Raw genomic sequence first — 13,700 nt, 5'->3', positions numbered from 1 at the left:
TATAAGTGACTTGTTATTTTGATGCCTCAAGTTAACTTGCTATATACTGACAATTACGTCAACTATTACCCTCCACCCCTGGAGTTAATTTAATATGAAGTACTGAAGCACAGTACTGGAGGAAGCAACAAGCATTTCGTTGCATAATGGATATGTTGAGCTATGACCTTTATTCTGAAAATATTAACCGGGGGATGTCGCGTTTACTCCAGGTGGCTTGACGTCATCGGCAATAAGCACCTAGCATACTGGCTAAATGTGTCAACTTGTTTAATTGGCACTTTTAAACCAACTTTTTGCGCGTTTGCGATTATTTTGCTCGCCGGTGTGATGTGTGCTGGGGTTCAGAGGAGCGGGTACACGTCCTGAGTCTACACGTCGTGGTGTGGAGATTTATTTCTCGTCCATTTCTTTTGGTCGTGGACATCACAACTACCTGGAGGAAATAACGTTACAACCGACGAGGTGGGTAACTGGTTTTGTCGAGGAAGAGGCGTCGAGGTGCGGCTTCCTCGGTGTGTCCAGCTCATGCTCGTCTGGGGATTGTCTTAAACGTGTTGAAGGAAACAGAGGGGCTCAGTTGTTGGAGGGGATTCAGAAACACGACTGCTGTTTATACACGGAGCCCTGTTTCTAGGAATGTAGCAGCAGCACAACGCGGAATTCATCCTAATTATGTCGTGGTTGCCTTTATGGAAATCAGTCAAAGCAAATCAAGCCATCGTGTTTTTCCTCATTCTAAGGAAAGACTAGATTTAAACTCATTACATCACTGATACATGATTGTTCCCTTTAAAATGACCTCAAACTCAGTGCCAATCTCTCCTGAGTGATGAAGTAGAGCAAAGCAGCACATGATCACACTGTAGGAGCCGGGAGTCAAACGATTGGCATTCAAGCTTGATAAATAAGCTACTACTACTATTGATGAATCATCAGACTTGCTGTTTTATTATTTTCTGGCGATTACATTTTGAATCGCTTGACAAATGGTCGATTCTCAACAATAAAACCGTGATAAACGCATTAAATCGTCTCATATTATTAGACTATTCTGTTTCTTGACCCAAGTCACAAGTCCAGCGATTGCGTGACGGTACAAAAGGAACCGACACCTTTCTGTGTCGTCACAGACCTCCTGTGTCGACATCACACCTGAGCTCTGGTGAGGGTTTGAGTCCGGAGGGTCAGCTGGTCCTGGATCAGAAGGATGGCTGTGGTCTTCATTTAACAAGCATGCAGATCATCTTCTCTAATGTGCGGATCATTTCATTACACGCAGACGTCTCGTCTGTTTGCTGCCTGAAATCAGTATTTATGTGTGAACCTGAGTCTGAGTCTTCCATGCTGATCTGAGTTCATCACAAGCGTTCTTGTTGTCAAGGCCAACAAGTCTTTAAAACAACTAATAATAATAATTATTATTATTATTATCATGATTATTATTATTATTACTCTACTGATACTGACTCTAAAGTCTGCGGCACAAATGCTGTCAGTTAAGGAACATTAACTAATCAACCGGTTATTAATCTGCAGCAGATATGATTGTTTTATGGTCAGAATCACATTGAAAAGTGGATAAATTGTTATATAATTGTGAGTTAGTCAAGCAAAACAGCCAATCTGAAGATGTCTTTGTGATGTTCTGGCATATTATTACAAAATAATCAATATTCACTCAACTATATATTAATTGATAATGACAATAATCTGTATTTCCGTGGCTGTAAAAAAGTCACACTTTAATATGTGTAACGTTCACTGCCATCAGAGCCATTTCATGATTTTCTAGTTTTTTACAGACAAAATGAATAAATAATGAGAATCGGACTCATTGATCCGTCGCTGTATTCGGGGAGGAACCTCCATCGTAGCAGAGGTGGACACTATTAAAGCCCTTTGAGGAAGATTGATTTGAACATATATATAAATTTGAAACAATGCTGTAATCCAAGCCCCCCTCCCCATGTCCTGTGCTTGCAGCGGCTGCTTGGAGGTCCAGCATCAGCCTGTTGCACCAGAGGTGGGATGGATCCTCTGGGTGCTCGCTCCCAGTTCGTGGACATCCAGACTCTCCCCACGTGGCAGCAGCAGCTGGGCGAGGATGGCAGGGAGACGCCGCCGGACCAGAGCGACAGCCTGCTCAGCCAGGAGGCCTTCCCGTCACCCTTCCCCGTCAGGCCAGACATCAACCGCAAAATCATCCTCTTGTGAGTCACACGCCTGTTTCCTGGCTGGTTTCCTGCTGCTGTCTGCTGAAAGTCTTGTTTCCTTTGAAAAGGGTTTGATAGGTAGACAGCAGAGATCATCTCCTCCACGCTGTGAAACAAACACGTGCTCGAGTCGCAGTGATTTCACTTGTAAAACACCAACTCACAATGTGGAATAGGGTTTGGGCTGTTTTCAGATGACAATGGCTCAATTATAGTTCCTTGCATATTTGATACGTTTATTTAACCACTAAGGTGTTTTCATTGTTGCTTCTGTTGTTGTGCGTGACCCAGCTGAAAAGGTTGCCAACATTCGTCTGGATTTTTGTGGAAAGTTTTGTTTTACGTCAAACTTGAATGCATCATCAATGAATTCAGCTTGTTCTGATTTGTTGTTTTGCCTTGTTTTTATGGGATTCCTACTAAGTGTTAACATACACAAGCAGTCAGACAAACAGATCCAGAATCAGCTTAACATAAATAGTTAGGATAATATAGCTAAGAAAAATCTGAAATAAACTGTCTGTATAAACGTCAAGTGTTGTGTAAACACTATAAATAATACTAATACATATACATAGACTGGGTGATTATGTCCAGCGATGTATATTAAGAATCAAAAAGTGCATTATAAACGGTAACGTTCTAATCTATAGAGGCAAAACTAACGAGCAGGACAACAGGAAGCAGCAGACGGAGAAGGTTTAGGGAAACGGCTACTGAACACGTCGAGGATGTCAGTCATGCAGGTTGAACATTAGTTTTCTTTCAGTGTGTTACAGTAATCAAAGGTTATTCTGCCTTCATGCTTTTTTTTTTAAATTGCCGTGCATCTGAGAGGCTTGTAGAGCTTGTGACCGATGCATCAGGACGATGCATTCACCATTATTTATCATGGATTTTTCAGGACAAATCTTTTTTTTTTTTGCGCTTTCACATTTCAATATACAACTGCTTTCACTTCCACTCCAGCTTAGTGAGAAGGTGTGTTGGACACTGTTGCTAGGTGACCATGGCTGATCCAAAACATGTTGAATGTTAAATAAATTGTAAGCCATACTTTAAACTCTTAAAAGACCTCCTCCTACACTTATTAGCTTTTTACCTTAGGAGATCCCTTAAGGGTGAGGATGCTTTGAGAATAACTTTTATCTTTACAAGGATCGTGTCTTAACTTTAAGAGGGAATTCTTAGAAAGAAAAAAAAGATGAGACTGAATTAAATTGTGTGTTTTTTTTAACTGGTCAAATATTACATGCTACCAGATCACTAGCTCACATGTTTGTTTTCCTTTCACGCCCTTTGCACTCTTCAATCAATATCTCAAATTGAAATCTCCCAGATCGGATCCCGAGGCGTTCAGCCAGTAGATGCAACACTTAAATGGAAGCCTGAGGTTTGATCGAAATAATAGAAATATTGTAACTGTAATTGAAATATTAACTATTTCACCGTTGACAAGATACTGACTAGCAAACTCTGAGTAGCAAACTCAGATTTAATTAGTTTTTTTTTAAATCATGCATGGAAATGTACACAAAAAAACTGTTACATTGAGATGCATCGATAATCGGTTTATAATCGAATCGTTGACTTCTGAATCGTAATCGAATCGTGAGGAGCCAAGAGATTCCCACCGGACTGCGTAGTGAAGACGAGCAGTAGAAGCACCAACACAGAGGTGCTTGTGGGTTTTACTGACTTCACACACGTCACTTGGCGACCTTGCAAACACAGGAGCCGTTATACAAACTCATCAGGTTGTGGTTCTGTAGCGTCAACGTTGCCTGGGACTCGTCATGTGCTCACCCAGACCAGTTCAGAGTCCAGACCACCTCCTAAATCCTCTTTGTGGGGGTTCACGTGACCATCCGCAGCCTGACTCGGCAGCCCCCCCCCCCCCCCCCCCCAGTTCAGTCCCCAGGAGCGAGCACATTCCTGCTGCAGTAATGTGACCACAGCTCCAGCAGCACCTCTTAGCTTGTGACTAGTTCGTCACAGTACAGTGTGGCGACCACAGGGTCTACTTCCACCTCTAATGCTGAGAAGTGAAGCCAAGGCTGAAATGCCTTTAACTTGCATTCTCTCTGCTTGCCATTAGGGGGCGATCTTTTGGTTTCAAAGAGATGACGGATTGCATGTAAGCCTGATAAAATAATGCTACTTCTCTCTGGATTTATTACGTCAGTAAATATGAGTTTATGGTTTCAGTCTGTAGTTTCAAGTCTTCTTCAATCCAAATAATTGTAATCGTGTTCTTAGTAGGCCTGTTCGATTTTGCCCAAAAATAAAATCCTGATTTTCTTCTCTCAAAATCCAATTTTCGATAATAATTACGATTATTTTGTGAAATGACAAAAGACAAAGAAATTATTTCAAATATGCTGTTTTTTATTGAACATTTTGCAAATAATTTCCCCATTGGGATTTGAGTGCAAACCTTGCTCTTATTAAACAAAAAATCCCTCAAGGGATTAATATAAAGAACAATTAATGAACTTTTGCCATCTGGCTTTGCTCCATGTTATCTTCTTGTAGACCTTTGGTCAACAAATAAAAACAATCCCTTTGGGATTAAGAGAAAAACCTCACTTTCACATGTATCTTACGGTGTGTCCATTAAACAAAAATGAATGAATAAAGTGCAGAACTTTAACTTTTTGAAAAATCGATTTTCATGTTTTTAACATCATCCTAACTACATAATCGCGATTTAAAATCGATTAATCGAACAGGCTTAGTTCTTAGTTTTTAAAACAATTTGCCAAATATTTGACTAGAATACGCTGTGAACTGAGTTTCCTGTTGCTGTTAACATCTCTTTATATCTTCCTCCCCTGGCGGTGGCTTATCTGTAGTGAGACGGCCCAACCACGATCAGCTGGCAGCAACATTACTTTCACTTCCAGACAAGCTTGTTGCCACTATTATCATGAACAATTTGATATATGGCTTATTATAACTGGCACACGAGCTGCATGCAAATCATTTTGTTGCTATGGTAGATGGCTGGAGAGTGAGGCTGAAATGTTTTTTGTTGACACAGCTCTGTCAGTTTATATGAAGCAGCTTGTCTGGCCAATAACATCCTCCATTTAGCTTCAAAAAGAGTATGTTAATATTTAGACAGATGGAGATAACACTCGGTAAAACAGCGGCGGCGGCCAACAGGCTCTGTTTCTCAGTAACAGTTTAGTGTCTGGCAGCGTCGTGACTCATTTTTATGAACCTAAAACGGATGATGTAGAATTAAAAAAAGGAAAAAAGCCCTCTTCCTTCTCGGTCCTGAAGGCTGAACTTGTCTTGTGACCAAATGCTTTCAACACATGTTTGAGTAATTCCTCATTGTTCTTTCCAAATGAAGCCTGGAGGGCTCAAGAGTTTTTGTTGAAATTACTTTTCTTCAGCAATAAAATCGGCTTTTTAACGTTGGTTTATTGTCGCACGTTTTTTAATACTGTAAGTTAATACGAACTAAACGTTCAACTGCCTTATTCAAATACAATTCAAACCACCTCAGAGAAATTGCTGGTTGTTCTAACTAAAAAATAATTCCCTTAATGAATCGGATTTGTGGCATTAATAAACCGTGGAAGAGTTTTGAATCAGAATCGGCTTTTATTCGGCCGAGGACGCGCACAAAAATGAGGATGGAAAGTCATGTTTTTTCATCTCTCACAAAGTACTTAACAGAAATCTGAGTATAAGATAGGATAAGATAAATGAGAACACTAAATAAGAATGTGTATATAAAAGTCAAGTGTTGTAAACAACACAAATACTATATACTGGATGATTAAACACAATATCTGCTTGTAAATATGTCTCTATACTGTCTGCAACCATCCCAAATATGTATTTTTTATCTTCAGCTTAAGACGTGGAGAGTGTTTCTGACGATGAAAACAAAGAGATATTGAATTTGAATTTGAGAGCACACATAGTAACGGTGTAACATGAGGAAACGGGACGACGACAACGTCCCAAACACCGTGATATGAGCAAACAGATGAGTGTCTGTGAGATTTTGAGTCTAATGAAATGTATACAACAGTTGTATTTTGTAGGTTGATTGTTGTGTGTACCTTGTTCTTCTTCACGCCACAGCTGCGGCGACATCGCCCTCCTGAACTGCACCGCCATCGTGAACACCAGCAACGAGTCGCTAAGCGACAAGAACCCGGTATCTGACAGCATCCACCAGCTGGCGGGGCCCGAGCTGAGGGAGGAGCTGCTCAAACTCAAAGGTGGGTGGGGGAGGGGGGGCTGGAAACATGCTCCCAAGAACAGTTAGATTAGATTTGGCTGCTCCGTGATGCCGCGGAGTCGTAAACGTCAGTGGGAGACCGCAGAATTTGAACGTGACTTCACTGGGAAGGGAAAGCAGGCATATGATGCTCAGCTGAATTTAATAAGAATGGTCGTTAACTTGTATGTCATCTTTTGGGAAGGCTCCACATCCTCTCATGGAGAAGTGCTTCTCTGAGGAAACACTCACATAAAAATCCAAATCAATGAGTAATACATTTAGTAAAGGAAGAGGTGGAATCACTGTGACAAAAGAACTCTTCCTTTTTGGCTTTTCAACCCTCTTCAGTGAGCAGCCCATTTCGTGACAAAGTTGTTAATATATCAGTTAATTTTAAAATATACCATTTCACAGAATGATGAGTTCAGGGCCCTGTATTTAACTGGCTCACAGCATTTGCCAGATAATCCCCAAAACAACATCCTCGACTTTCAAACGACTTTCTACCGATGAAATAGTCCCTGTGAACATGATTGTTTCTCTTATTTAAATAACTTAAATAAGTTTTACAACACAGGTTTTTTAAGTGTGGAGGAACATGTCATTGTAGTTGGAGGAGCGTGTGTGAATCTGTTTGTGGTTTAATGGTTTGGATGAAGAAATGAAATGTGTAATAGACAGTAAGTTGATTATTTAAGTTAAAGAAATGGGTTGCACCTTTTTATATAAGTGTTTACTTCTGCTTCTCCTTTTCCAACATATAATATTCATTGCGTTCATTTATAATTTGCTTCATAGTTATATGTATGCAGGTCATTTGGTTGATTATACTTGCTTTGTTTTCCCATGAACGTTACACATGTTTGGTATTCATCTGTTCTGATCTCATCTGGTGTGTTTGTGTGCAGGATGCCGGACTGGAGAGGCCAAGCTCACCAAAGGCTTCAGCCTGGCCGCGAGGTTCCTCGTCCACACGGTGGGACCAAAGTACAAATCCAAGTACAGGACGGCGGCGGAGAGCTCGCTGTACAGTTGCTATAGAAACACCTTGCAGCTGGCCGCGTAAGAACCATCACATCCATCCGTCAAATACAGCATCTTTAACACATCTCGTCACTTTGAGATTTTGGGCCATTGAGCTTCCATAACTGCTAGTTTCAGAGTAGTGGAGAGAAAACACACAAATACACATTTAAGTGTGTAATAATATTTAGCACGTTTTCATCACATAATATTACCGAAAAGTTATACTTAAAATATTTCTATATTTTTTAACACAATCAAAGACGTGTCGAAACACTACTTCTGGCTGTTCGTCTGTTACACAGAGTGAGATTCATTTCTTGTGTAGCTGAACTGTCATCACAGAAATCTGAATTATTATTTTGTTTGGTAAACAATATTTGTGCCTGACGGGTTCAAATAAACCATAATGTGATGAAAGCCATTCAGGGCCTCCAAATTCCTCCAAATAATAATAAATCCAAAAAGATAAACAATGCGCGTTGTTTTCCTGAAAGGAGCGTTTGATACGCACAACGTGTTCAACGACCGTCAGAAATTTGAAAAGTTACAACTTCCGGATGTTTTTTTTCCCATAAAACTTGTTGTTTATGAAGCAAAAATATCAATAAACTAAAATAATTTATTGTTACATATATAGTCTAAAGTACTTTTGCCATTTGTGTTCAGTGGAATGTGTAGTCCTTTTCTGATGATGGAAGCAAAACATTTTGGCGGGGCAATTTAATTTTTTAACAGCGTATTTCCTGGATTCTGATGCATTTTAATGTGGTTTGATACTTTGATCTACATGAGAAAGAATGACAGTAAAAGTAGTTGGCTCGTGTCAGATCACATATTTGAAAATATTAAAAGGCTAAAAGTACATAAATTGATTCCATGTCTAATTCAGAGGATCTATTTATGCTCGCATGCAATTGCAATTTCTGTTAAATTAAATTCTGTTGATGTTATCAAATCAATGAGTTAAGTGGAGAGGACATTCTCCAATAAGCTACACATGGATTATTCCTCACATATTCTATTCTTTCCCATTGATGATTTGAGTTAGAGCTCATTTTTTCAAGTGACAGAAATCAGCATCATGGTAATGGACTATGATCTATGTTGTGGCCTCAGTTGGCCTTCTACAGGAAACAGCGGGCCTCCACTAAACATGTTATAGCATTAGGCACACCAACACAGCGGCAGCTTCACTTTCATGCCAACATGTCGAAACTGGAAATGTTTAAATAGAGTTCTGGACTCCCAGGTGAGTTCTCTTAAAGAGAGTCCTGCTGGCAACTAAACACATCCATCCATCCATCCATCCATCCATCCATCCATCCATCTATCCATCTATCCTCTACCGCTTATCCTGTATCCAGGGCCGCGGGGGGCTTGAACCCTGAACTCAACAAAGTGGCTCAATAGATGTTAGACATGGCATGAACCGTTTAATGTGTGACCTGATCTGCTTTATCTCGTTTCTTGTGTTTCGGTGAGCCGAAGACCAATTTCCACCCCGGTGGACACCGGAATAGTTTTGTTGTGTTGTTCGAGTGGCAGGAAGTTTGGGTGTGTTTTTGTGGGTGTGTGAGCAAACCGTCCAACCCGTCGCTGGTCTTCACCATCTGAGTGTTCTTTTTTCTTGTCGCCTCAGAGAGCAGTCCATGGCCTCTGTTGGCTTCTGTGTGGTGAGCACGACCAAAAGAGGTTACCCACTGGAGGACGCTGCCCACATCACTTTTAGTAAGACACACACACACACACACACACACACACACACACACACACACACACATACATGCAGCTCAGTGAGGTACAGACATACACAACTTGTGGTAAAATGCATGATGTCCTGTTATCCTCAAATATCATGCTTTCTTTTCTGGTTCACACACAGTTTCCAAGAGGGTTATCAGACAGTGTGTGTGTGTGTGTGTGTGTGTGTGTGTGTGTGTGTGTGTGTGTGTGTGTGTGTGTGTGTGTGTGTGTGTGTGTGTGTGTGTGTGTGTGTGTGTGTGTGTGTGTGTGTGTGTGTGTGTGTGTGTGTGTGTGTGTGACTAAATAATAACACAGCATTCAACCTCAGTCCCACAAAGACACACACCAACTCATAAAACAAGGTCAACAAAACACAGGCAGACACAGACGTATTTAATTATCACACACACTGCGGTGCTTTATGTCTGGTTTGCATTCAACTAAGATGCATGTGATGTTCTCATGAGACCACAATCTGATAACGTGAGCAAGGCACACACACACACACACACACACACACACACACGCACACACACACACACACACACACATTACACATCCAACGACCTACAACTGAACCTTCATTAAGTTTGCATTTATGGCAACACTGTTGAAGTAGTTTGGATGATGTTTTAGTGTGTGTCCGTCTATTACTTGAGTAGATTTAATTTAACGCCTTTTTTTGAATATTTCACTGCGACACCTTGCCATCAGACAGAGCCGTTATCTGCGCTCTCTTCAAAGCCACCACTTCCTTTGACAAAAACAATAATTTTATCTCTCAGATCACGGGAGTTGCTGTTCAACTGTTGCCTCCATCGGTTAGTTTGCTTGTTACTGTGTGACTTGGGTGTTTTAAAGGGTTAGTCTGCAAGAATGAAGACCTCTTACAACCTTACTTTAAAAAACTGTCCCTCAGCAAATCCATTCACACAAATAAAAGCATACTGTTTGTGTATTTAATGAGTGTTGGTTCAGGTAAGGTGTTGGAAACAAGCAACCTGGAACTTGTGGTGGACGTTGTGTTATTGGAGAGTGTGTTTGTGTGTTTATAGGAACGGTGCGCAGGTTCCTGGAGAAACATGGAAACAGCCTGGAGGCCGTGGTGTTTGCAGTCTCAGACACAGAGGAGGTTTGTGTGAATCCAGTGTGTTTATTATGAAAGAACTGTATCATTTGTGTCCAGATGAATCATGCAGTGAGAGAAATGCTGGTTCACCAATGTCAGCAGAACCCAGCTGCGTTTTCTTTCTCACCCCACACAAGAATGTATTAAATGTCCCATGATTTCTGCGTAATGATGTTCCTCAAACACAGCCACTGTGTTTAGCACTCATATCTACACATCTTCCTGATGAAAAGGTCTCAGACCACCTCGACAAGTGGTTTGAGTTTGAGTATACTTGTATTTAGCGCTGTCCACTTGTGATCTGATCGCACAAGACACATTTTCAAACTAGGTGTAAACCTGGTTTCTGTCCCACCGTCCGTCAAACACTTTGATTTAAGCATACTGACGGCTTTTTAAAGGCTAATTCTGAGTGTTGGATGCCTCGTGAATGACTGACCCCACATGTTCCCCTTATTTCAGGTCAGTGTCCCGTACGCCACCCTGTTGTCTAATATGACAGCACGTATATTTTGGGGCATTAATATGATAACTGATGTGTTTGCTTTTTAGCCGGTGTACAAGAAGTTACTGCCTCTGTACTTCCCTCGCTCTGAAGAAGAAGAGAAGGCCAGCCTTCCTCTCATCCCGGCTGACATCGGCAACTCTGAGGGGGAACCCGTCGTCCCGGAGAGACAGATCCGCATCGCTGAGAAACCAGGCACCCTGGAAGGTACACAAACCTCCGTGGAATGTTCCAGTCGGCCTGTTGGCCAGTCGGACATAATGTCAGTGGACACTGGATGTGTTGCATTCGAGATAATTCAACAAATGAATACATTAAATGTAGCTCACACCATGATTGAATCCTGATGAGGACAATGTGGGCGGCAACATATGTTGAGATGGATCAATGGAGCGTGTAGCTGGATTAGATCGGCCCAAACAATCCAGCCGACACATTAACTGTAATTATGAGCCTGATTTAAACCTGACACTTTTTTAATAAGTGGGCCGTTATAACTGAGGTTTCAAGACAATTCTGAGATGTTTGAATGACAGAAATCTGTTTAGAATGATCTTAATGAATAGTTAAGTTAAACATATTTAAATCAGTGGCATGCTTGCAGCATGCACATTCACATCAGGACCGAGCACATCTTAAAAGAATTGCAGAACTGCATGAGTGCAAATCAAGTGTAAAAATAGTTTCAGGCCCGTATTTAAACATTTTATGTGTTGTTTTTTTACTTTGTGAGTCCTCCTCTATGTAGGCTGAATAGTTTTTCCGTAGTCATAAAGGAACCGTGAGAAAAGGCTTGTATGTGCAGTGTGGCTTTGTTGCATGAAAGGAAAAGAAGAACAGAACGGTTGAAATAAGACATTTCAGTTATAAGTCCCTTTAAGACCTTAAACCCTCATATAAACTGTGTTGTTTTCTATGACCTCTTCAGTTTACCAACAGAAGTTCTTGCCTGCACCTTCCTCACGTCTAAACGTTAGTCTTTGAGCGTAACACCAGCCCACCATGTGTTGGTGGGTTCGGCGTTGAGCCCGTTGCCTCCGGCGACCTCCAGTCCAGCAGAAAGTCTGCTGGCGCTTCAAACGTGGAGAGATGTGGCTTCTGGATGTCGAGCCAAAGCAAGCAGGCTGCCTGCAAGTGAAACCCAATAACAACAGGCTGATGTACACACATTGACAGACACACATGCCCGTTTGGATGTGGATAAAAAGCAAGGACATGCGTATGATCATACATGTGGTTTTTAGAAAAACAAGCAGAGAAACGGAGCTGAGCCTGGATTCTGTCTTCATGACTTTTCTGGCATCTCTTTCACAAACATGCAAACAAATAGTGTCATGCATGCAGAGAAATCGGCATCAGTGAAATAATATACACTAAGAAGCAGTCCAGGATCATTTACTGCTTCTGCAGAATTACGATTAAAGTCTTGTCTGTGTGTTGCGTTTCATTGAATCTGCGGCGACGTCTAACGTTACTGTAGCTCTTTCAAGAACAGCCATCATGAATCCATGATAGCGATCAAAGTCAATTAGAGTTGTATTCTGTTGTGTGTTTGTGTAGACGATTCTGAAGAGGAGAGTCTGGAGTCTGACCTGGGTCAGGTGGGGAACCATGCTTTCGCCCGGATGGAGGGCGACGTGGACAAACAGCGGAAACAGATCCTGCAGGGCCAGATGTCAGAGGCGGCCGTCCACAAACAACACCAGAGGAAGTAAGTGTCCAAAATCTAATTCTAAATCTACTTGCTGAGGGAAGAAATCCAAACATTTTCTAATATAAAATACATTGCTCCAAGTTTAAGTTGAATGCTTTATTCAGCTGCAATGGTCGGGAGACCTGTCCGTAACTGAACAAGAATGTGTCATAGACCACTCAGCCATGAGGAAGCCTTGTCATCCACTTCTGGAATAATACATATGATTTAAGAGGGAACTCATTAAAATGCTTCCCTCTCAACATGTTTCTCCAAAAAGAGAAAACAGTGTGCTTCTAGAGGACGTGGTGCAGGCTCCTTCACTTCCCTCTTTTAAAAATAGATTGGATATATTCAGGGTGAGGATAAATTGTGGAATTATAAAGTTGACTTGTGATTATTGAGGATTTACATCCAATACCAGAACATTTTCCATGCATTGAAATAAAAAAGGCAGCAACACACCAGTTTGTAGAGCCGTATGATGAAGATGTTTTAGCTGAAACTTGAACTTGGTCTATAAAAAAAAATGCATGATTAACTTTGTATCCCCATAACCATAGCAGAGATTATTGACAGCTCTCACACATTACTCCTGCCCGGTAAGTCACGTAACCATGTACGTTAACGCCACTAATATGTGTGTTTCTGTCCTGCAGTTACAGTCGCTGGCTGTGTCGGGCGAGAGCCGAGGATCTGTCAGACATCGCTGCACTGAAGGCTTTATATCAAACTGGTAAGTGTTCATCTGTTGGAAGGCTTTTCATTATGAATCTGTCACCTGTGTAATGTAAATGTGAAAAACGAAACCGAAACAAGAGAAGAGCATTTAAAGAAGTGTGTGTGTGTGTGTGTGTGTGCAATCCGCCTGTGTGTGTGTTGGGTCTTTTTTTCTTTCTTCCACCTCATTGAACACAGCACTGGTGGGGTTCAGTCATCCGTTTTCTCAGTCTTTGTTTGCATGGTAGAAACAAAAAATAATAATAAATGCCCGTAAATGAAACGCATGCAACATCTCCCGTCTGTTGTCAGCTATTAGAAGGTGCAGTTGGATCCCATTACCAGTAGGAGGCAGTGTTGTTATGCAACTTAGCCCCAGTGGGGTCTGAATTGATTGTGTGGGTCAAAGGTAAATTTTCCCA

The 13,700-nt window shown here is 41.3% G+C and overlaps 1 protein-coding gene across 1 annotated transcript in view; it reads left to right on the top strand.

The window, feature by feature from the left end:
* The first annotated feature begins 225 nt into the window (after window positions 1–225).
* gdap2 (ganglioside induced differentiation associated protein 2) overlaps window positions 226–13,700 on the top strand; it is a 34,166-nt gene continuing 20,691 nt past the window's right edge. The window contains exons 1-9 of the mRNA XM_084022643.1: window positions 226–465; window positions 1,987–2,213; window positions 6,321–6,460; window positions 7,371–7,524; window positions 9,128–9,216; window positions 10,287–10,363; window positions 10,913–11,072; window positions 12,426–12,576; window positions 13,218–13,294. Coding sequence (XP_083878769.1) covers window positions 2,032–2,213; window positions 6,321–6,460; window positions 7,371–7,524; window positions 9,128–9,216; window positions 10,287–10,363; window positions 10,913–11,072; window positions 12,426–12,576; window positions 13,218–13,294 — 1,030 coding nt within the window. The 5' untranslated portion in view covers window positions 226–465; window positions 1,987–2,031. The remainder of the gene's footprint in view (window positions 466–1,986; window positions 2,214–6,320; window positions 6,461–7,370; window positions 7,525–9,127; window positions 9,217–10,286; window positions 10,364–10,912; window positions 11,073–12,425; window positions 12,577–13,217; window positions 13,295–13,700) is intronic.

This window comes from Eutrigla gurnardus, assembly GCF_963514095.1.
Source record: "Eutrigla gurnardus genome assembly, chromosome: 12".
Lineage (NCBI taxonomy): Eukaryota > Metazoa > Chordata > Actinopteri > Perciformes > Triglidae > Eutrigla > Eutrigla gurnardus.
This window is presented reverse-complemented; position numbering and strand designations above follow the sequence as displayed.